Below are 25877 nucleotides of genomic sequence, written 5' to 3' on the forward strand. Positions count from 1 at the left end.
TGGATTTAACCCAGATCTCTTGACTTGGGGGTGAATATTTTGATTTGTTCTGCATTCCGTCCATCAATTTTGTGTCTTTTGGTTTCTATGTGGAGGACCACTGTGTGTTATGAGCTGGGGTTTAGAGTGAGGCACTCTTAGGAGATATATAAATCAGTAATGGACTGGTGCTTACAGTAGAGTGTTAGAGAGTTAGGAGACAAATACCTTTTTGGAAGGAGCACTTGTGAAATGACAGAACTGATTCCCCAGAATATTCTGAGGATTTCTTTCCAAAGCCACAAACACTCAAGAATATTCTATGAACTCATCAGTAATAGAATTCCACAAATTCTGCAATCACACAGCACATTGTTTGCCAGAATCAGCAAGAGCAGATAATGACTATGTTGGGTAGGATGGTGTTGTCCTTATGAATGACTTGCAGAAAACCACGTTGGAAAATGCTGGCTGATGAATGCCTGTTTTTGCCAAAGACCAAGCTGATGAACGTTCATCTAGCCATGCCAAAGTTGCTGAAAATTCTATGGAGCTGGTTTCAAATCGTCGTTCTGGAATGTAAAGGAGCACACAGATAAGGAATACAAATATAATTTATTGTTAAAGAGACAGGAGGAAAGTTTTGTGGGAAGAGATGTGTTCTGGAAGCCTGTCTTCCAGGGGTGGAAGGTAAAAAGAGCTCACTACAGACCACATTGCCTAGTAAGAGGGGTAAGACGAAGGAAAATGGATGAAAGATGTGGAAAGGTGGTGGAGAGTCAGAGCAAATAATACATGGAAACAGAAATTGTGCCGTCTCTTCACTTGATTACAGGGAAGCTGACAGAAACGAAGGCACAGGAGACAAGGTACCTCCCTGCGTTAACTGTTGCAGTACTGTTAGCATGCCAATGAAGGTGTGAAACAGTGCCTGAAGGAATTATCTTTAATGTGACACAAGGTACAACCAGCTACTGTAGCTCCAAAGCAGCAACTGTCAGTTGTGGACCCCAGAGATGCTCAAATTCCTACATTTCATAGAATCCAGGGGTTACTCGGCTACATCATGGTTTTAAAGGTTAATCCCGCAGTAACAATAACAAAGGATGTGAAGACTTCCATACTTTATTAGAAGTTGTTAAAAGGGGTGTTGAAGGAAGGGTTCTATTAGGACTATTAGGACTAAGAATGTTAATTTGCCAACCTGATGTCGGCGGACTTAAGCACATAGACTCATGTTGAATTGTGGGTTTTTACATATTTTGGTCCATGCAGCTTGCACTGAATAGCTCATGCTGAATGCTCAACTTTCCAAAGAACCAGAATGGGTAGAACGCTGACCACTCTTTGAATGTGAAACATTGTAAAAATATCGATTCCCTATACTTAAACAGGTAAGTACAAAAATATTGAATAAAAAATATCGAAGTTAAAAATATAGATAAAAAATATTGATTGAAAAATATAAATATAATAAAATAATAAATATTAAACATATAAAATAACAATATTATCTTCAACAAAATAAATTACATCTAGGTGCCGATTCCGATCCTGTAAAAAGGCCCTACGAATCGTCGTACGGAGCGTTTTCTCCATACGACTCGTACCCGGTAAACTGTCCGTACAACCTAGGAAGTACGATTCATACAGAAAGCCTATTTCCGTACGAATCATACAAAAGACCGTACGGGTAAAAAAACCCTATGAATCTGATCCGTAACAGCCTGTACGCGACGTCCGTACGTTTGTAAGCAGCGTTTTACGGCCCAGCAAGTACGATTCGTCCCTACGGCACTCCGTACGGCTCTTTTTTTACGGGAGCCAATAACAGCTGTAAAAGCTGAGTCCCCAGGGGTACAACTCGTACAGGCCCGCCCCACCCACGTATGTACGCACCGTACCCCTCCACCCACGTATGTACGCACTGTATCCCCCTACCGGAGTATGTACGCACCGTACCCCACCCGCGTATGTACGCACCGTCCCCCACCCACGTATGTACGCACCGTACCCCCAGCGCGTACGCTCTGGGGGTACGGTGCATACATACGTGGGTGGGGGGGTACGGTGCGTACATATGCGGGTGGGGGGGTACGGTGCGTACATACGCGGGGGGGCCTGTACGACTCGTACCCCGGGAACAACTTTTCCCGGGCTACGAGTCGTACAAATTCGCTTCGTAGCGGGTAGAGTCATTCCCCGTGTATGGGACGTTTTCCATACGATTCGTAAATCGGATAGCCGGTCCGGATCGTACTTGTATGCTCAGACTGTATTTTTACGAATCGTACGGAAAAGTGTCCGGGTACGTCTCATACAACTTTTCCCGCTACGATTCGTACGGATCGGGCCGATACATATGTACTTTTTCCCGTACGAATCGTACTTCATGGGTCGGATGTGACTTGTACGATTCATACGGAAAAAAATACGGATACGAGTCGTACGGATTTTTTTTTTACCTGATCGGAATCGGCACCTTAATATACATTTTTGCTAAATATAAAAATTAAACTTAATTAAAAAAAAAAATAAACACTTAAACATAATAATTTATACATATACATATAATTACTTAAATAATTTATTAACTATTATCTTTATTTAATTTTTTAACTTTTCAATTATATAAAAATAAAATATATACATATATCTATAATTTAAAATAAAAAAACATTCTATAATTAATTAAAACATTAAACTATTAAACAAAATTAAAACGTACATTTCGCAATACAATAAATACAACAGTAGGGAAAATGTTGGATAGCAGAATAATTACATTCACATATTCCACCTGCAATGAGTGCAACGGTAGGGAAAGTGTTGGATAGTGGAGGGGTAAAAATTACTATTCTCACTCCAAAGAGTGCAACAGTAGGGAAAGTGTTGGATAGCAGAGGGGAAACATTACTATTCCCACTCCAGTGAGTGCAACAGTGGGGAAAGTGCCAGATAGCGAAGGGGTAAAAATTACTATTCCCAATCCAGTGATTGCAACAGTTGGGAAAGTGCTGGATAGCGAAGGGGTCAAAATTACTATTCCCACTACAAAGAGTGTAACAGTAGGGAAAGCGTTGGATAGCGGAGTGGTAAAAATTACTATACCCACTCCAGTGAGTGCAAAAGAAGGGAAAGTATTGGATAGCGGAGGGGTAAAAATGACTATTCCCACTCCAAAGAGTGTAACAGTAGGGATAATGTTGGATAGTTGAAGTGTAAAATGTACTACTGCCCCTCCATTGAGTGCAAAAGTAGGGTAAATGTTGAATAGTAGAGGAATTAAATTTATTATTCCAACTCCAGTGAGTGCAACAGTAGGGAAAATATTGGATAGCGGAGGGGTGTAAAATTACTATTCCCACTCCAGTGAGTGCAACAGTAGGGAAAGTGTTGGATAGCAGAGGGGAAAAATTACTATTTCCACTCCAGTGAGTGCAACAGTAGGGAAAGTGCTAGATAGCGAAGGGGTAAAAATTACTATTCCCACTCCAGTGAGTGCAACAGTAAGGAAAATGTTAGATAACAGAGGGGTAAAAATTACTATTCCCACTCCAGTTATTACAACAGTTGGGAAAGTGCTGGATAGCGAAGGGGTAAAAATTACTATTCCCACTACAAAGAGTGCAACAGTAGGGAAAGCGTTGGATAGCGGAGTGGTAAAAATTACTATACCCACTCCTGTGAGTGCAACAGTAGGGAAAGTATTGGATAGCGGAGGGGTAAAAATTAGTATCCCCACTCCAGTGATTGCAACAGTAGGGAAAGTGCTGGATAGCAAAGGGGTAAACATTATTATTCCCACTTCAAAGAATGCAATAGTAGGGAAAGTGTTGGATAGCGGAGGGGTAAAAATGACTATTCCCAGTCCAGTGAGTGCAACAGTAGGGAAAGTATTGGATTGCAGAGGGGTAAATATTACTATTCCCACTCCAGTGAGTGCAACAGAGGGAAAGTGCTGGATAGCGGAGGGGTAAAAATTACTATTCCCACTCCAGTGAGTACAACAGTAAGGAAAGTGCTGGATAGCGGAAGGGTAAAAATTACTATTCCCACTCCAGTAAGTGCAACAGTAGGGAAAGTATTGGATAGCAGAGAAATACAAATTACTAATAACATTTAAACAATGAAACAAAATTAAATAATCTTAAAAATAAATAAACAATATTTTAGAAATATACAATTAAATATATTAAACATATAAAAAGAACACATATTATAATGTTAATTACATATAACAAAAAGGTACAAATATTATATAAAATAAATTAATAAATACATTTATAAACAATGTTTATGTAAAAGGATCAAATATTCACAAACAAATTATTTAAAACATAAATGTTTTTTTATTTCCTACCCTACAACACCACACCAATAGAAAAAGACATCAACGTTTTTATTTAAATTTATTTCCATAATTAACATAATTGATAATGAATTTAAAATATATTATTAATGAAAAAAGATAATCAACATTCATCAAGTGCACATTCTTTAACACTATAATATCCAAAACACACAACTAAAATTTATTACACAATTACCATAATTAATTACTAATTATTTAAATTAATTAACAGATAATTAATAAGTCATCAATAAGAAATCAATTACTTCCCACCCTTCACACCATTTATACCTATAAACACCACAACGCTCACCTAAAATGAATTACACAATTACCATGATTAATTGCTAATTAATTAATGTAAATTGATCACCAACTAATAAATAAGTCGTCAATTAAAATAAATTACTTCCCACCCTGCCCACCATTTACACCTTTAAACACCACAACACCCACCTAAAATTAATTACACAATTACCATCAATCATTACTAATTCATTAATATAAATTAACAATTAATTAATAATGCATCCATTAAAAATAAATTACTTCCCACCCTTCACACCATTTACACATATGAACACCACAACACACACCTAAAATGATTTACACAATTACCATCATTAATTACTAATTAACTAATTTAAATTAATTAACAACTAATTATTAAACAATTATTAATACGTTAATTTACACATTTAACACTATAACATCACAGTTAAACAAATATTAATAAATAAAAATGATTTAATACATTTTATATAATTAAATTACTTCCCATCCTATTCCCCTATAAACCCACAACCTGCTACGGAACTAAAAACGCACATTTCAAACTTTTTTTCAAATTTATATTTTCCCTTCTATAAATAATCAATGAATTTTATATAATTAAATTACTTCCCACCCTATTCCCCTATAAACCCACAACCTGCTACGGAACTAACAACGCTAAATTAAATTAAAAAAAAATGAATAACTACTATAAATAATCAATGCATTTTATATAATTAAATTACATCCCACCCTATTCCCCTACAAACCCACAACCTGCTACGGAACTAAAAACACAAAATTAAATTTTAAAAAACTAATAACTACTATAAATAATCAATACATTTGTTATAATTAAATTACTTCCTGCCCTCTTCCCCTTTAAACCCACAACGCGCTACGGAACTAAAAACGCAAAAGTAAATTAAAAAGAAATTAATAACTACTAAAATTTTAACACATATAATAAAAATACAACCAATTTGTATACAAAAAACAAACATCACACACATATAAAATATATATCAAAATACATAACATTAATAACAAATCGATGTTTTTAGCAACCATATTTTTACAAGCGGTATTAAACCCTTCGATATTTTTTACATCAATATTGCTTACCTAAAATCGATATTTTTGACCACTAGGGGGCATATTATCAAGGCAGGCGATAAAATTTTCGCCACTTTAGCGGCAGAAAACTGTCGCTAAAATGGCGATAATGGGCTTGATAATATGCTCTATGGAATTCCAATTGAAGCTCAGGTTAGATGTCCTTCACATCTAACATGGGCTTCAATTGGAATTCCATAGAGCATATTATCAAGCCCATTATCGTCGTTTTAGCGGCAGTTTTCTGCCGCTAAAGCGGCGATAATTTTATCGCCTGTCTTGATAATATGCCCCTAGGATTTTTCTGATCCACGATATTTTTACCATGATATTTGTGCAATTCGATATTTCTTCCTCGATATTCTTTCTCTGCGCCTTTGATCATAACTCAAGAATGTGGCTATGCCTGCATTGTCTATTAGGCCTTCGTTCTGTCGTGAAAACAGAGGTCAAACATTTGGTGCTTTCTTGAACTCACCACTTGTTCTGGTTAGATTTGGATTGTGAAAAATAAGTCTTCAGCTATGATAGTGATGAAATTGTGTCTCAGCGCTTTATGAATTCAAATAAGAACACAGAGCTCTATGTTCAAATCAGTATTCCAGAACCAGGACTTGAACCTTTAGACCATAGTCCCTAAATGGCTAATTTAAGAACAGAGCTTGATTGTCTTTCTGCATATCCAGCTCAGACAGAGAATTACATTGTTTTTTGTAGTTATTCCTTCATGAAGTCATATTAAGTTTATCAAATGGGCCACCAAGTTGCTAGAGTAGTTTCGCCCCACCACTATTAATACTAAGCCTGAGCAAAGCACTATGCTACGCTCGCGTAGTTTGCGAAGTTTGTGCTACTTCACACTACGCAAATTGCACGTAGCACAGCGCAAACAGGCGTAGCATAGTGCAGCGGTCATTTTTTGCATGCTCGCGGTCCTCAACTTCAAGTTGGCGACCGCGAGCAAGCAAAATGACATCCCGGTGAGACTTTTTCCTCGTTCGCGATCAGCAACATCAAGTTGCCGATCGCGAGCGCGGAAAATAAACCTCCCAGCGAGATTCTCAACGCGGGGAGGTCAGGTTTCTCATTGCGAGTGGTCGCGTATGCTCGCGACTGCTCACGATGAGAAACTACCAGTCCGCGTTGAGAAAGCTGCTGCTCGAGTAGAAATCTACTCGAGCGGCAGAAAACTACAGCTCGCACTGTGCAAGATGCCGTTTTCAATGATTGCACAGTGCCGGATGCTTGTCCGCACTGTGCAATCATTGAAAATGGCATCTTGCACAGTGCGAACAGGGTATTACACAGTTCGCGAAGTGCTACGCGTAGCTCGCATAGTGCGAAGTGCACTTTGCGTAGCTATGCGTAGCGCTACTTCGCGAACTACGCCCAGGCCACAGTTGTTACCTATCAAAGTTAGAGTTCCCCGATGCTCTGGTGGGGCATGTATGCCCTGTTTCCACCCAAAGAGGTGGTTTATTTTTGTTAAGCAAAAATGCAATAAACCTTATGACCTGGGAGTTTCCGCTCAGGGTGTGATTTCGTTGCTGATTTTCCCTGCCTGGGACCACCAGGGCTTGCATGGTAGCCCTAGGTAAAAAACGTAAGCGTTGGAATTTCTGACCTATTCAGAACAGGCCTTCCAACCTGCGCAGGCCAGCAGCCATGTGGCATATTTGCCACTTGTTAGGTTTCGTTGAGGGAGCTAACTGAGACTCTTACATTGGAAACAAATTGGTTCTTCCTTTAAATGGGGTGGGAGAATGATGAGTGTGCAGGATATGGAACATCCATTGGTTTATGTTGGGCGTCAACCACACTCACAATGACCACTTTTATTTTTATTACCCACAGGCAACTATAAATGTTCTAGTTGAAGTAACTGTACATACCACTTTTGGCCGCGTTTCTCCCTCTTGGGTTGGTGCATATTACCTCACAGCAGTGTGATGGCATAACTTTGTGAGCAACCAGCATACTTCACACACAGGGTTTTGGGGAGAGGACTGTTGGAGTCTCTCTCAATCAATCTGGGGGATTGTTTATCTTTCAGCAGCACTTGACAACCTGTGAGGCATCACAACATCCAGGTACTAAGAGGGGGACTCATTTTTATAAAGCACACCTCTACAAAAATATGTCTTTCTTACCTCGTTTGAGCATTTTTCAAAGCTGAAATACCCTGCTGATGGAACACCCTGCTCTCCACTTCTAAGATTGGTGAAGCTGTACTAGTGTAGGTGGCTGAGGGTGACCACCTACATGATTCCCCACCATGAAAGTAGACCTTTTAAAGTCGTGTTGTGATACAACTGAGCTGCAGCTGACATTTATTATGTAAATGCTTCAAAATTGTATGTGAACATTACTAAATGTATTTTATTGAATTGTGTTGCATTGTATCTATTGTATTGTAGTATATAACTTATATAGCACATGCATATATAGCTTTAATAGCAAGTTGAACTGGTCGATTTCCCTCATTGAATGCACCATCTGGGTCAGCTGAGTTGCTGGATACTGGCTGGTGGCGGATCAAAGGCAACCTTCTCTAGGAAGGAATGAGACACAGAGGAAATCATGATATGCAGGGATGGCCAAAAAGGATTTGTGAAGAATATGTCCATCCCCACTTTCTTTTTGGGGGTATAAGGAAAGTAGGTGGATTGGGGATAAAAGTAGGAATACATTACTTTCCATAAAGGTGGATTCTGAGCATTTGAGGGGAGATAGAGTGTTTGAGACTGACAGTCTGTATTTCTTCTAGAGACTTGTGATTGGTTATGCAGAGGACGGCACATTAGATCATATACTTTGTAACTTTTCCAACAAAAGCAAACCTGATTTCTTCAGTAATGCTGTGGATGTTAGAATGTGGTAGCATCTAGGTGTGACAGTAATCCAGATGCCTGATCAGAAAGGAATAGTTTCCTTCATCACTATTGGTGACTAAAAACAATTTCCGTTTAATGCGTATCTCTCATGACGACTCCTTAAAATCGTTGGGTTACAAAGGTCTTCATACTGTAGGAGGTAGCAGAGATTGTTGAGACAAAGGGGCTGAATTAGAGTCGTTGTCTCATTTACAGTTGGGTGGACCTTACGTATGTCAGCAACGGAGCGCTCCATTGCTAACATTTTCCTCTGATGGCCGATTGGAGGATCACACCTAACACCTTCCACCCGATTTAGAGTAAAGTACTCTGCCATACCTATGGACTTACCTCTGCTCACCAAACTCTAAATCAGCCCCTCAGTCTCATAAGTATATAAAATAATTTTTGATAATCGAAATTAAAACATGAATAGAGAAATGATACAAGGACACTAGCTTTAGCCAGCTAAAAATCACTAGACTCATGGAATATTAATATTTTTAGGCACATTTTTGTCTAAATGCCTGATTGTTTCATGATAGATTTAATTAATGGCTGCTTTAATCTTTGTAACAATTTATATTCTAGGTTATGCAGGCACAGTTTGCACAGGACAACAACCCTGATGCACAAACTCTTCAAAAACTTGCAGATATGACAGGACTGAGTAGAAGAGTAATACAGGTAATTATTGCATAATTCTACATGGCTGAATTATATTTATTGCTTTTATCAATTTTCTCCAAGAAAATATCTCTAATTCTCATGGTCTGACTAGAGTATGTGCACAGTTGATGCATATTGGTATTATCTGAAGTGAGAAAGCGAGAGAGAGAAAGATGCAGTGGAGTTCAGTGGTTCTTAACCATAATTCGCAGCTCAAATCCTATGCTGATGGCCTCAATCATTATTTGGCAGATGACATCACAAAAGATATCAGTGACATCACTAGTGAAATTACATATCACCATGGCATTGATTTTATCGATGGCATCACTATGATACAGTATAATTTCCTTGTTTGGATAGTGTTGTTATTTAATTATGTTTTAGTGGGAAGTCCTGTTAGTTTTTGGTATAAATATTGTGATGTCATTTCTGTTTCATTTGGGGTGTGAGTTATGGCTTGAAGGAGGGTGGGCAAGTATGAAGCGTAGTTTGCTCAGCAAACCATAGCTGCCCAATAAGAGGGGATTTTTGATTTTGTTTAGTTACTATATTGTCATTCTAACCATGTTTTTAAAGGGAATTACTAAGGTTTTGTTTAACCGCGTTCAACTCATTAAGGCACGTCCTTATTTTTATGCTACACCTTAAAAACAATTAATTACAATCCTAAGGGCCTGGGTTAATGTTGGGCACTAATAGAAGACCCCAGAGTTGTGAATGAAAACCTTCGAGTGGAATTATCATCACAATATAGGTAATATTATAATTATTCATACTGTGGTTACACAGTAATTAAATACACCATGACTGTCAGCATTTTTCCATAACTGTTTTACATTGCAGTTTTAATTTAAATATGAGAACTCCAATGTAGGCTTAGAACACGGAAACACTTTAACAAGAGAATGGTTGGGAGCGTGGGTTTTTAAACTTGGTGTTGCACCTATAGCTGAAATGAAAAATTTTCCAGTTACACATGAAATAAATTGATATTCAATAAAATGTGGAGTACTCCATATAGTATCTTTTCAAAATTGCAATCAGCTGAGTGTGTTTATATTTGTGATATGACTGAGGGTTTCCAGCCAAAAATAAAAGAAAATGGCGATAGTATCCATATAGCATTATTTTACACAGCTGTTAGTAAATTGTACACAGAACGTATATGTTGGCAGAGTAGAGTGTTGCTATGTGCTTGGGAATGTTGCAGTCTTTCTAAAATTATAGTTCAGTGTAAAAAATATTACTTGGATGTGCAAGTAAAATCATTTTTACTGTTCTTCTGTATTTGTAGGTTTGGTTTCAGAACTGCAGAGCCCGGCATAAAAAACATACTCCACAGCATGCAGTACAGCAGGGTCCACCACAGTCCCGAATACCATCTTCACTATCCGATGACATCCATTATTCCCCTTTTAGCAGTCCAGACAGAGCCAGGATGGTAACGCTACACGGATATATAGAAAGTAGGTGCCTTAAGGTCCTTTCAGTTGTCAGCACTTTGATGTTAGCGGCAATGGTGATGTTGCATTTGATGAAATTGTTAGTATCATTTGTTATGTTGTCTGAGACATAATGTTTGAGGTCATGAGCAGTGCAACATTCAGTATGCTCAGGGACATCACTGTAGGGTTATGTTACATTAAGTCGTTTTGTAGAGTGCTCAAATGACCTGTGAGTATATCCAGGCACTGATCAGTTGTATGGGTGTGAGGCCCACACAGAATTATTCAAAGAGCCAGGACTTCAGCTACTTGCGAAACTTAAGTAGGAAAAGGAGATGGCGCTAATATGTTGTGAAAGGGCATTCCATGTTTTGAGCGTGATGTAGGAGAAGGCGAGACCTCCTGTTTTGCTTTTGTGGTTGTGAGGGGCGTGTGCTAGTGAGAGTGAGGTTGAGCATAGTTGTCAGGATGGTTTATGAAACTGTATGCGGCGGTTGATGTATGTTGGTCCAATGTTGTGTAGGGTTTTCTAGGTGTGCATGAAGAGTTTGAATGGTTGTGGATGGGGAGGTGAAATGTGGGTGTGGTGAGCGAGGGTGAGTATAAGTTTAGAGGTGGGGTTCTGAATGGTGTGTAGTCTGTTCAGGAGCTGTTTTGAGATACCGGCATACAATGAGTTCCTGTAGTGATGTCTGCTTGTGATAGCGTGAGAGTTTGTCTCATGATCTGTGGTAGCCACTTGAAGATTTTCTGCAGCACCCACAGGATGTAGAAGCATGCGGAGCTCACTGCGTTGACTTGTGCCGTCAAGTTGAGCTTGTCGTCCAGGATGATCTCCAACGTTCCGGTGTGGTTGGTGGGTGCTGGTGTCGGTCGGAGAGGTCCTGCTTCCAAAGAAGACCACTACTTCTGTTTTATCAGAGTTGAGTTTTAGGCAGGTCTGATCCCGTCTGCTTCCAACATCATGCAGTTGGTGAAGTTGGTCCTTGTGGTGGGGGTCTTGTCTGACAGGGAGAGGATAAGTTGAGTTTTGTCTGCTTAGGAGATGAAGGTGATACCTTGAGATCTTATGATATTGGTGTAGGTTTAGTGACACCCTTAATGATCGAGAAGATATCTTTGCTGCTGTTGGAGCTTCCTTTGATGTAGTGAGTTAGCGCTTTTTCTTTGTGCCTCGTAGTTGCTGGTGGTATCATCGTAGAGCTGCCTTGAAGGTGGTCGCAGCTGGCTCTCCACATTCTCTCTAGCTGTTTGCAGTGTCACTTGCTGTCACAAAGGCCCTCTGTGTACCTGATGGCTTGCTAGTTGGTTCTTCTCTGTTTGTTGAGTTTGATGGGTGCCAGGGAGTCTGCAAAGTTCTTGATCCATTTGCTGAAGTTGTCAGTGTTCTTGTTGATGTTGTTTGTGGGGTTGAGTTGGCCCATGCAGGAGGCATTGTTCTAGTCTGATTCTGAGATTTTGCTCCAGTTGTGATTGGGAGGCAGATGTTAGTGGGTGTGTAGGCTTTTGGTGTGTTAAATTAGCATTGGACTATGGAGTGGTCAGTGCAAGTGAGGGGTGAGGTTGAGTTGAACTTGTAGTCTAATGCAGATCGAAGTAGGCATTGGAAATATTGAGTACATAGGAATGATCAAAGAAGGTTTTGCTCCATTTCAGATTGCTTAAAGGATTTTTATTTTTGGTAAGTAGGTGAAGTTAGACAAGTCATAGTTTACAACCATATTGCATCTCACATGACAGACCCCCACGTAGGATCTGGATTACAGGTGAGTAAAAGACTGTGACTATATCATGTTGAATTTTGATCCTTACTTCTTTCTATTTGAAGTGTTTGCCCAGGTGGGAATTAGGGTTCATATTCACTCAAAGGGACAAATATGACAAACCAAGGAGAGGACTAGAGAAGCTCAATGAAAAGTTTTGACTTCTTTTAAGAGGAGAGAATCAACCCTTCAGACCATTGCCAAACCTGGAATTCAGAGAAGGATTCCTGCACAACTAACAAAGGTGCAGATAGTGAGTTCTGTGGAATCATAGTAAAGCAGTGGAAAACTGTGACGTTAATTGGGAATATTATATTGTGAGATAAATAATTACTGTGCTGTGTGGTAGGTGTGTGTATGTGGCTGGTATGCTTTAGTGTTGATGTCAACTTCTGTTGCTTGATGCCCATCTACTTTTGGAAAATGGGCTTACAAATAAATCATCATCCATTTCTTAGATTCTTAAACTTAGATCTATAGAATAGTTGAAGTGACATTTACAGTTAGTCATAACTTTGTCAAATGAATGTGTGATTAAGTTGTTTAACACCTTTGCATAATATGATTTGTAAATATAGGCGGATAAGTACTTTTTCACTGAAAATGAACATTGGAAAAGAAACAAATGATAGGGTATACGTAACTACTGGTTAAATTAGAAAGGTGGCAATATATTAAGTCTATGTGAAAGTGATATCGATCTCTAATAATTAATCAATCAATCAATCATGGAACTTATATCGCGCACTACTCACCCGTAAGGGTCTCAAGGCGCTTGGGGAAGGGGGTCTGCTACTGCTCGAACAGCCAGGTCTTGAGCTGTTTCCTGAAGGCCAGGTGGTCCTGGGTCATCCGCAGGTGGACGGGTAGGGAGTTCCAAGTCTTAGCTGCCAGGTAGGAGAATGACCTTCCTCCAGCGGTGGCTCTCTGGATGCGAGGGACGACGGCGAGGGCGAGGTTAGCGGAACGTAGCCGGCGGGTGGGCGTGTAGAAGGTGAGGCGGCTGTTGAGGTACCCTGGGCCTAGGTCGTGGAGGGACTTGTGTGCGTGGGTGAGGAGTCTGAACGTGATCCTCTTGTTGACCGGGAGCCAGTGCAGGTCTCTCAGGTGGCACGAGATGTGGCTGCGTCGGGGGACGTCCAGGATGAGTCGGGCGGAGGCGTTCTGAATTCGCTGAAGTCTTTTCTGAAGCTTGGCCGTAGTACCGGCGTAGAGGGTGTTTCCGTAGTCTAGTCTGCTGGTGACGAGAGCGTGGGTGACCGTCTTCCTGGTCTCGGTTGGGATCCATCGGAAGATCTTTCGGAGCATGCGGAGGTTGTGGAAGCAGGCTGAGGAGACGGCGTTGACTTGTCTGGTCATCGATAGGGAGGAGTCCAGTATGACGCCCAAGTTGCGTGCGTGGTCCGTCGGTTCAGGTGCGGTGCCTAGTGCCGGGGGCCACCAGGAGTCGTCCCATGCGGAGGGTGATGGTCCCAGGATGAGGACTTCTGTCTTGTCCATGTTCAGTTTCAGGCGGCTGATGTTCATCCATTCAGCGACGTCTGTCATCCCTTCGTGCAGGCTGGCTTTGGCGGTGTCGGGGTCTCTGGTGAGGGAGAGAATTAGCTGGGTGTCATCGGCGTAGGAAATGATGTTGAGGTTGTGTTTGCGTGCGATGGCAGCGAGGGGTTTCATGTAGATGTTGAAGAGAGTGGGGCTGAGCGACGATCCTTGCGGGACGCCGCAGATGACTTCGGTGGCCTCGGAGCGGAACGGAGGGAGGCGTACTCTCTGTGTTCTGCCTGAGAGGTATGAGATGATCCATTCCAGAGCCTTCCCTTGGATGCCGGTGTCGTTGAGGCGTTGGACTAGTGTGCGGTGGCAGACAGTGTCAAATGCTGCGGAGAGGTCTAGGAGGATGAGTGCCGCTGTTTCGCCGTTGTCGAGCAGGGCTCGGATGTCGTCGGTGGCTGCGATGAGGGCGGTCTCAGTGTAATTACACTACATTATATGTAGGTTAGACGAAGGCCTAAAAGGGCAAGCTAGTTATGTTACTCCGCAAAATATCTGAAAGGAATACTTACTGTACACAGAGGTATTTACACAATTCTTGTTTGGGTTATCAGGTCACTTAATACAATTATGCCGCCTTATAAAACTGAACCTCTTGTCTGTGTTTGCAGAAACAAGAGATGAATGGAGAGTACTCAGTGAAGAAGAGGTTGAACAAGGTTGGATTTCTCACAGATATGTTTCCCATGAAACAAAATAACAGTTCAGACCCACTGAAAACCTAATGTTTTCATGGCCTCATTAAGATAATTTGAGAATCAGTTAGCTGAAACCAATTCTGAATAATCTTGCCAATATGAATGGGGACATTTAGAGCTAGATGTACAAACATTAGAATTAGCGATTTTTTGCGAGTCTCTATTTGGTAAGCGCTACTACTAATGTACTAGAGTGAAATCTGGCCCTGATTTCCAAATTAACGACTCATAGTGGGTCTCAAATAGACGTACCTCATAAATATTAATTAGGTAGGTCACAATTTGTAAACCGTAGGATTCTCTGCCATCACAGGGATGGTGGCTTGCTCGGTTCAGCAGTCCATCATGTCTATGATTGCTTTTCAATAAAGGAACCACTTTTTTTCAAACACATCCCGTTTTCCTGAAAAGAAAGCGGGAAGCATTTAAAAATATATATATTTTTTTTAGGAGTAGACAGTAGTCTTTAAGACCCCTGCCTGCTCTTCAAAAATATTTTTTCAAACATCCTTAAAGTGGAAGGCATCCCATGGGAAACCCTTCTCATTTGGGAATGGGTTATCACCAACTTTTAATTAGTGGTAAAGTGCCAATGTTTTTGCGACCACAGTTCAGTTGCAAAACATTAGTACACACCATTCAGATTCCCTATTTGGAAGGGACGCCCTGAACTCGCCCCTTCCAAATAGACATTTTTTTTTTTTTGCAAACTCAAACTGCGATTTGGTCACAAGTGGCCGAATGCAATTTGGTGTTTGTGAATCTACAAAAAGCATTACTGTGGATTCTGCGAAACAGGCTGTTTGCGACTGCAAAAATGCTTTTCACATCTAGCCCCTAATTACCAGAAACAGATTTGTCTGTTCTATGACCACACAACCCTGCTTAAAATACTACAAATTATTACTATAGCAGATTTGCTTTTGTATCTAGATATTAGATCTAGTTGCAGAGCCGGAGGGGGATAAAAGCACGGCCGCAATGAAGCCCCGCAGCGCGCGCGCCAAAGGCAAGCCCGTTTGTGCCCGTCCACGCGTGGCCCGTGCCCAGGGCCAGGGATGCTGTCGGTTTGAGACCTCAGGTTGCATCTAGGATCATATACACCGGTGAACAACTCCGAGCTCTAAATAAGAGTTGTGGTCAAAAAGGCAGTTTTGGGGGCGTGGTCAAGATGGCGGAGTAGACGGACGTCTTCCCTGTCGGCTCCTGCTCCGTGGAGCCCCTAGCCTCGGTTCCTGCGCTGCATCTCCCCCCACGCAGCGAGAGGACCTGTAGCGGAAGCTGCGGAGCGCCAGGGCAGGCCGGTGCGCAGCTTACAGCCCCCGGGAAGACCCGGTGACGGGCGAAAACGCAGACGGAGCAGAGGCGCCGCGAGGAGGCGGGGCAACGCGCCGAGCCTGACGTGACTGCCGTCGGCCGGCACATCACACGAGAGACCCGGAGCGCCGGAGAGGCCTGCGGACGCGCTGCGGCGAGACGCGGCCCCCTACCTTTGCTGACCCAGGGGACGGACAGCGACCCAGCGACAGACGGAGGCGGGCCCTGGCCCAGTAAACAGTTGGACTCCCTCGCAGGTAGCGGCGAGGGGTGGCAGTGCGGCGGATCCCCCCCTGAGGCCCGGGGGGGGACAGGTGCAGCCCTAGCACACACGGACGTCGGCGCTGGGACCCCGCTAAGGCGACTGGGTGACACAGGGGTGGGGAGAGCCCTCTCCCACCCGGAAGACAACGGAACTGGCCCCGGTACACGGAGGCGGCGGCCCTCGGCAGAAGAACCAGCGAATGGTGGGGAGCGCCGCTGCGGAGACAAGGTGGGCCAGTGTGGAGAGTGGGGGGCAGGACTTTGAAGGGCCCCGACAGAGAGCCGGCTGCCCAGGACATAAGTGAGTGGCCCCTGCTGTCGGAGACGGGAAGGCTGTGCATTCGGGGCGGCCAACGGCCCAGCTGGAGAGGCGACAGAGAGACCGTTTCCCCTCACGCCCATCTGCGGAGTTTCTCTCTCGGAGCCCACGTGGCGGTGCAGGAGGGCGATTGGGGTCCGCAGGCCCCTGTCCGCAGCAGGGAGGGACAGAGCGGAGAGTACTGCGGCCCAGCGGCACCGGCATCGGCGCAGCTGCACCGTCGGATGCGGAGGTAGGGGTGCCAGCCGTGGGAGAGTTCGGAAGGAGTGGCAGTAGCCACGAGCACGGCGCGGGACGGCCTTCACGCCGGTGGTGCGGGTGGCCCCGCGGGAGAGCCGGAACCAGCGCCGAGGGGAGGCGGGAGTTGCATCCATTGTGCCACAGGGCCGGAGACTGCAGGAGGTGGACCAGTGGCTGTGTGGGTCCAGGAGCGGCCGTGCGCCAGCGACCATGGCTGGCAACAAGGGAGGGAGGAAGGGGGAGCGTACCCTTCCAGAACTACTTGGACGACAGCAGCACCGGGCGGATCGGGGGCAGCAGTCCCCTGGCACCTCAGGAGGGGCGCAAGACACTGGAAACGGAGAACCTCCCCTCACCAGGTCCTTTATGGAGTCTCTCTTCAGCACCCTTCGGGAGGATTTCCAAACCCTGAAGAGTGAAGTGGCAGGTGAGGTGCGGGAGATGCGCCGGGAGGTGGTTGGCCTGGGAGAGCGGGTGGCCGCGGTGGAGGACGCTGGTAGCAGAAGAGACGAGGAAGTTGAACAACTGCAACAGGAAGTGCTGCGCCTCCGGGACCAGCAGATTGACCTCCAGGCACACGCTGAGGACCTTGAAAATAGGTCTAGACTGAACAACATTAGGGTCCGCGGACTTCCATCCTTGGCCGAGGGGGCAGACGTCGCAGGATGTATGCAAGCCCTGTTCTGTGAGATATTGGGGGAAGCGGATGGGTTCCCTATACGGATCGACCGAGCGCATAGAGTGGGACCCCAACGAGGCGCGTCGGCGCGGCCTCCGGACATTCTGGCTTTCCTCCCGGATTTCCCACTCAAGGAGCGCATCATGTTAGAGGCGCGGAAGCGGCAGCCTCTGACTTTCCGAGGCCATCAGGTGGCCCTCTACCAGGACCTGTCAGCTATCACGCTGCAGAAGCGCAAAACGTTCAAGGTGGCTACGGACTTTCTCAGGACACATGACACGCCCTATACCTGGGGGCACCCCTTTCGACTCATTTTCCGCTGGAATGGTACGATGCACCAACTGCGCTCCCTGCAGGAGACTTGTGGGGTCCTGGGAATCGAGGTGCCGGAGGCCGAGGGGGCTGCGCAGAGGCGGGGGCACCCCCGGGAGGATGGATGGCGGAGGGTTTTTGGGGCGTCGGCCCCGTGGACAAACTGCACGCCCGGACTCGCCCACCATCAGGGCCGGTATGGACGATGCGGTAATGGAAGTGGCCGGGACCATAGGCGCCAGCGACGTCGCATTGACTGCGTGAGGCAGCTCCGGGGGGAGATTAACACAGCCTTTATTTGCTATGTAGGTTTGGGGGCCGGGCGGGGCGGGCGGGGAGGAAGTGGTGGCTAGACGTTCACTAGTATACCTCACCGAAGACCTGCTTCCCTGGGAGCAGGACTTGGACATTGAAGTTTCGGGACTTGGGGGGGACAAGTGTGGGGCTGTTTGCATGTTATCAAAGGAGGATTGGGCGGGGGACCAGGGAGTTTGGAGTGGGGTTTGGGGGACTGGGAGGGGGGGTTGGGGTTGTTTTGGGGTGGGGGGGTGCCGGGGGGGGTCAGGGGAGTTGGGTGTGGGGGTGGGAGTTGTCCAGTGCGCTATGTCCGGAGCTGTTGCTTTGCCTGTGTTTCTCAACTTTGTCTTGCTCTGTGCCGATGAGGAGGCACACGAGGAGGTGGATTGTGGGGTTGGGAGGGGTGGGGGGGGAGACCTGGTCACATTGGGGCTGGTGATTGGTATTAGGCCACGCAGCGCAGGGGGAGCGGCTTTGCATACTGTCTTTGGGAGACTGACTGGCGGTTTGAGTGGGGGGGAGTGTGCCTGCTTACTATGATCGCCACGCAGGACGCTAGCGCCTTTCTACACATTTCTTACTATGCCTCCTCATACCTTTAAGATCGTGACCCTGAATGTCAGGGGTCTGAACAATCCAGTTAAGCGGCGAGCGGTGCTTTCCTTGTTAGAAAACACCCGGGCGGACATATGCCTTCTTCAGGAAACCCACCTGTTACCACAGGATACACATAGGCTACGCTATTGTAAATTCCCGACGCAGTTTTTCTCTTCCGGTATTGCCAAGACAGCCGGGGTGGTGATTCTAGTGGCTCGACATTTCCGGGGGGAACACATCCACAAACTAGCAGAGATAAAAGGGAGGCTGTTGGCACAAAGGTTTCGGGTGGGGGGCATTCCATTCACGATAGGCTCCCTTTATAGCCCCAATCATAAACAGGAGCGGTTCTTTCAGTCTGCGGTGGAGGAGATTTCGGCCTCGCCGGATAGGCATGTCATCCTAGGGGGCGACCTTAACATGGTCTTTGATTCGGTGGTCGACCGATCGGTGCAGCGTTCCCCGCAAGTTAGGGAATTTTCAGCCGAATGTAAGGCTAGACTTGCGGAGGTGGACCTTCGGGACCTCTGGCGCCAGAAGCACCCCGTGGCCAGGGATTACTCCTACTACTCCCATGCACACAAGACATATGCGAGGCTTGATCATTTCCTGGTCACCTCCCCGGCGCAGGCCCTGGCGTCCGCTGTGGACATGGGGGTTATTTCCTTGTCGGATCATGCCCCTGTTGAGGCCTCCTTCTGCTTGCCGCCGTCTGCCGCCCCGGAGAGGGTCTGGCGCCTTCGGGATACTCTACTACACAGGAAAGTGGTAACAGATCGTATTGGGCGGGTACTTAGGGAATATCTGGCACACAATGATAACACAGATACCACCAGAGCCACCCAGTGGGCAGCTCTGAAGGCGGTCCTCCGCGGGGAGTTCTTGTCAATCTCCGCGGCCGAAAATAGGGAGCGCAAGCTAAAGAGGGATGAGCTTACTGACAGAGTTCGGGAGCTGGAACTGATCCACCGCAGACCGGGGGCTCCGAGGATTTGGCGGCAGCTCAAAGCAGCGAGGAAACTTCTTACTGCCTTGGATGTGGACCGGGCGGAATATGCGGCCCTCCGATTGCGCCACGCTTTTTATACTGGGGGGGACCGCTGTAGCAAACTTTTGGCCAATAGACTCCGGGCCACCCGGCAGAGCCAGGCGGTGAAGGAACTCTCTGACCCCACGGGCGGTGCAGTAACAGATGATGCATGCATCTCGGCCGTGTTTCAAGGGTTTTACGGGAGCCTCTACGCGGGTGACCCGACGGATGTGCCGGCTATGACCTCCTATCTGGACTCGGTCACTCTGCCTTCCCTGGACCCCGTACAGGCGGACCACCTGAACAGGGCCATTAGCATAGAGGAAGTGGTGACAGCCATTGCCAGACTCAAGCATGGCAAGGCGCCGGGCCCCGATGGCTACTCGGCCCTCTTCTATAAGACATTCTGCGGGTCGTTAGCCCCCATCCTCACCCGCCTCTTCAACTCCTTTGCGGAACCCGGTGCCATATCACCTGACCTCTTGAGGGCTTCCATCACGGTCATCCCCAAACCGGGGAAAGACCCTAAGCACTGTGGAGCTTATCGGCCGATCTCTCTCCTGAATGTCGACCTGAAACTCTATACTGGAATTTTGGCACGCCGCCTGGCGCTTCATCTGCCCGACCTTGTCGACCCGGATCAGGCGGGCTTCGTTCCGGGGCGGCAGACAGTGGGTAATACGAAGTGGGTGGTCCACCTGCTGGAAAAGGCTTCCCGGATCCCGGGTGAGAGGATGATGCTCACGGTTGACGCGGAAAAGGCGTTCGACCGGGTGCATTGGCCCTTCCTGGAACAAGTGCTGGTGAAGGCGGGTATAGGGGACCGGTTCCGTACCATGATCCTTAACTGCTATAGGGAGCCCTCGGCAGTGGTCCGGGTTAACGGCCACACCTCAGCGGCCTTCCCCATCGAGAGAGGTACCAGGCAGGGCTGCCCGCTTTCGCCCCTGCTCTTTGCTCTCTACATGGAGCCGTTCGCGCAACGGGTGCGGACGCGGCCGGTGGTGGAGGGGATACGGATGGGAGGCTTTACCCATGCGATCAGTCTCTACGCTGATGATGTCATCTTTACGTTGGCTACACCCCGGACATCACTTCCAGCCTGTATGGAAGAATTGGCGGCGTTCGGCGCGGTCTCGGGCTTCAAAGTAAATATGGGGAAGTCGGTGGCTTTGGATATCTCCCTGGCGACGGACACTAAGGCATATTTGCAGGACAGGTTCCCGTTACTCTGGTCCTCAGAGGCGATACCTTATTTGGGGATTCAGATCGCCCCTACGTTGTCCGCTATGGTTTCGGCCAATTACTCGGCCTTGGGTACCAAGATCAAGAGCGAGCTAGGCCGCTGGAATCGCAGCATTCTTGCCTGGTTAGGTAGGATTGCTGCCGTCAAGATGACGATCCTGCCGCAAGTACTCTACTTATTCAGGGCCCTGCCGCTGCCGCCGCCTAAGGGGTGGATACAGCAGCTACAGTCAGACGTGGCCCGGTTTATTTGGCAGGGGAAAAAGCCTAGGCTACGTAGGACCCTCTCCCTTTTGTCCCCTGATGCTGGGGGCCTAGGTATTCCCGACTTCCGTAAATACTTTCAGGCGGCGCAGTTGAGGTACCTGGTCGAATGGTGCAGGTGGAGTCGGATAAGCATTGGCTTTTCCAGGACCAAGCGGTGGCGGGGCGACCTCTGCAGGAGATACCGTTCCTGCACCGGTCCCACCGGCCTAGGAACCTTTACGCCTCCTTCGTTACTAGGGTACCTCTGCGGGTCTGGGATGCGACCTACCTTAGATATGGCCTCACCACGTTTCCCTCGCCGCTTTCGCCGCTTGTGGATAATCCTGCCTTCACTCCTGGGATGGAGAGGGGAGCCTTCACGCATTGGCGGCAGGCGGGCTGTAGAGCATTATATCACCTGTATGGCCCCAAGGGGGTCATCCCGTTCACACAATTTTGGCTGGACTTCTCATTCCCCGAAACGGAGAGACACCGTTATATGCAGGTTCGGCACTGGGCCCTTCAACCACAGGTGAGGGATGTGGCGGATAGGAGGCTCTTACCGTGTGAGAGATGGCTGGTGTCCCGTACATCGGACTCGAAGCTCATCTCGGACCTGTATAAGTTCCTGCAATTACCTTCAACACATTTCCACAATCCAGGGAGGGTTCGATGGGAGCGGGAGCTTGGGAGGACACTGAGCCACAAGGACTGGAACCACATATCTTACAGGGCGCGCCACTCAGCATACCATATGGGCCTCACTGACACTTTTACTAAAGTGTCCACGTACTGGTATTATACGCCTGAGCGGATTCATGAGTTCGATCATAGTAAGACAGATACATGCTGGCGAGGGTGCGGACAACGGGGAACGCTCACGCACATTCTCTGGGACTGTCCCCTCTTAACTGCCTACTGGAAGGAAGTGCTGGATGACATTGATTTGCGTTTCGGCATAGAGCTCCCGCGCTTCCCGGCATATACCCTGCTAGGACTCCCAAATGAGCTAATGTATCCCCTTAAGTCCAGAAGAGGCAGGCAGATCGCCATTGCACTCGGCTCTGCAGTTCAGAATATCTTGATATACTGGCGTACAGACACAGTGCCCACGATCACGGGCTGGCTCCACAGACTATGGCACGTGCTGGGGATGGAGAAATTGTCTTTGGTGGTGGCTGGGGATGTAACGCAATTTAATGAACTGTGGCAACCATTCCACTCTCTGCTGCTCACAGAGTTTCGGGAGCTCACCTGTCCGAGGTACCTTCGCCTCCTGCGGCTTACGAGCCCGCCAGCGCCGGATCAGTGAGTGGGTCGCCACCCTCCTCCCCAATTACCGATAGCTTTGGGAGATGGGCTGCATGTTGGTTGCGCACTGGACGGTGGGTGGGGTGGGTGGGGGGGGAGTTAGGGGTGGCATTGGGACGTTGGGGGGGGCGGGGAACGTTTGTATTGAAATGTACTGTCATGCCGAACTTTTGCCCCTTTTCATTTGCCGATCCTGTATTGCGGTATGTGAGTTTGGATGTGACACACTGAATGAATAAAATACTTTAAACATAAAAAGGCAGTTTTAGCTCGTGTGCTCATGTAACAGGTTTTAAGTGCCAGGAGTGCTGTGTTTCATTTAAGCCCTCTATGCTCTCACAGACAACACTCAGCTCAAATCTTGCCCCATGCAAAGTGGATGAGAAAATGAAAGTGGCATGCACCCTTATCAATGCACGCTCCCTTTGTAAACATGGTTCTGAGTTTGCTTGGTTTGTAGAGGCACACGCTGTCGACATTGCTTTTGTCACTGAAACATGGGGGGTGGCCTCCTCAGACCCGGATTTAGCCATGGCGGTCCCCTCCGCGTAGACAATGTGTAGACAAGACCGGGTGGGCAAAAGAGGGGGGGGGCTGGCCGTAATATTCCGTAGTGTATGGAAAGGAACTTTCTATTTGCAAAACGATGGGCTAACCATGGAATCTTTACAGTTCAAAATCTTAATAGATAAGCACTACACCTTTAATGGGATGCTATGCTATCGACCACCTGGCCCCGGGCTGAGTTCCTGAAGGATATAGGCAGATCCCTGAATGTAATATCCCAATGATCCGATTTCACACTTTTGGGCAATTCCAACTTGCACCTTGAAGAACTACTAGACAGAGATGCAGTACAATTTATTGATATGGCAAACAGCCTTGGCCTCGTTCAGAAGGTGATTGGCAGTACACACTCTGGGGGACACGTGCTTGATGGGGTGTTCACTAGCAATAAGTCCTTACATTGTTTTCCATCATTACAGCTTGTGTGGTCAGACCATAATGCTTTTCACTTCTGTTCCAAACATTGCAGGTAGATAAATAACAAAATAAGCAACGAAAAAATGTACGGCCTTTGAATAATTTGGGGGCAGACATGTTTGAAAAGTCCCTATCTCGGAACATTCCAAACTTTTCTGAGGATCTGAATATGGCAGCTGCTGCCTTCGAGGAATGGCTTAGGAGGTCAATAGATAAGCTGTTACCAGTTAAATCTATAAACAGTCATAGGTTAAGACCCTCTGAACCCTGGTATTCAGAACACCTCAGATCACAAAAACGAAAATGCTGCCGTTCAGAGAGGAAATGGAGCTCCTCTTATGACTCGAAGGACAGAATTGTCTACAAACAAGCTCTGCTTGAGTACAAAAAATTGGTGCATGAGGAAAAAACTCGCTACTTTACCACAGCCATTTTTACTGCAAAACATTCCTCTAGGGAACTTTTTTCGACAGTAAAAAAGTTAGCCAAATGTTCCGAAGTAACAGAATCACCTACAAACCAGACATTCTGTAACGCATTGGCTACATTTATCCAAGATAAGGTTAAGGCAGTTTACAGTAGTTTTTCTAGTCTCCATACTCAAGGAAACCCATCATCCCCCGGGAAGTTAGCTGCACTTAGTGCATCCAGTGAAATCCCCTCAGTCCCCCTAGACTTCAGTGATCCCCCGGAACTGTCATCCTTTCCTTCATTGACTACTGAGGAGGTCATTACCCTTCTGCAGTCCACCAAATCTGGCTCCCTAATGGATCCTTGTCCCCCTAAAATCTTCCAGCTTTTGCCAGATTTATTCGCCCTATAGCTGTCTCCAATTTTTAATCAAAGTTCTCGTCGGGCATATTACCCACAAGTTGCAAACTGGCATCTGTTCTCCCCCTACTGAAGAAGCCACATTTGGAGGTGGCGGATCCTAACAATTATCGTCCAATATGCAGACTTCCTCTGCCTGCTAAAATGGTTGAGAAAGCCATGAATGGTACCATATCTGGATATATTGAAAAACATGCTTTCCTGGATGCAACCCAGTTTGGTTTCCGAAAGCATCATAGCACCGAATTGGTACTAATTACAGCGTCCGAATTGATTAGGAAGATCGTGGATGCAGGAGGCAATGCAGCACTTGTGCTGCTTAACCTCTCTGCCGCATTTGATATGGTGAACCACCAAAAACTATTGGAAGTACTAAAGGAGATCGGTATTAAAGAGAAAGCGTTCGCTCTACTCGCATCTTTTTTATCTGATCGGGAACAATTTGTGGCTCTTGGAGAGTTTAAGTCACCGAATTTTACATTGCCGTGCGGAGTGCCACAGGGCTCTTCATTAAGCCCAACCCTTTTTAACATCTATGTTGCACCACTGGCAAGACTAATCAGGTCTCTGGGTTTCTCGGCTATTTCTTATGCCGATGACACCCAGATTGTACTCTCAGTGACAGGCTCCCCTGATGACACTGCTGCACAGTTTCACACCTGTCTGCGTCAGGTTGGGAATTGGATGGCTGCCAATTGTTTGAAACTGAATTCCAGTATGACTGAAGTCTTCCTTTTTGGCAGCCATACTAATTTCTGGTGCCCTATCTTGTGGCCGTTAGAATTGGGCCCACTACCAACACCTACGAATAAGGTGAAAAACTTGGGAGTCACGTTTGAGTCTATGCTCTCCTTTGAAAGCCATGTCAATCACGTCACATCCCTCTCCTTTTTCACACTAAAAGTACTGAGAAGGATTCTTCCATTCATTCCGGTTGAATTACGGAAGCTAGTGGTTGTGGCTCTGTTGTTATCTAGAGCCGACTACTGCAATGGCCTATTCATCAACCTTCGGAAGAAGTGCCTGTCCAAATTACAGATTGTGCAAAACGCTGCAGGGCGTCTTTTGCTGAACATTCCAAGACACAAATCTGTCTCACCGGTGCTTAAAGAGCTACACTGGCTGCTAGTGAGGAGGCGGATTGAGTTTAAGGCTCTTTGTATCGCTTTTAAGGCCACGCATAATACAGGGCCGGGTTTCTTTAAACATAATCTACAGCCTTATATACCTGCCTACAATGTTCGTTCATCCCACTCCCATAATCTGATAATTCCGAGGTTTAAAAAATGTGCCTGGGGTGGAAGAAGTTTTTTGGTCAGCACGACCAGACTTTGGAATTCCCTTCCTTTAAGGTTAAAACAAGAAACACACCTGTTGGCCTTCAGGAAGGCCTTGAAGACCTGTCTGTTTAACCTTTGATGTGACCTTGAACCGCCCAGTTAATTCTGTTGATGAGCTAGCGCCTTGACACCCTCGGGTGA

General features: G+C 46.3%; 1 protein-coding gene across 2 annotated transcripts in view; it reads left to right on the forward strand.

Moving 5' to 3' along the window:
* Positions 1-25877, forward strand: part of LHX6 (LIM homeobox 6) — a 377713-nt gene that overhangs the window by 343844 nt on the left and 7992 nt on the right. For both annotated transcript variants that reach the window (XM_085612237.1, XM_085612226.1), the window contains exons 6-7: positions 9187-9282; positions 10562-10733. In XM_085612237.1, the coding sequence (XP_085468363.1) occupies positions 9187-9282; positions 10562-10733 (268 nt within the window). The remainder of the gene's footprint in view (positions 1-9186; positions 9283-10561; positions 10734-25877) is intronic.

This window comes from Triturus cristatus, chromosome 1_2 (assembly GCF_964204655.1).
Source record: "Triturus cristatus chromosome 1_2, aTriCri1.1, whole genome shotgun sequence".
NCBI lineage: Eukaryota > Metazoa > Chordata > Amphibia > Caudata > Salamandridae > Triturus > Triturus cristatus.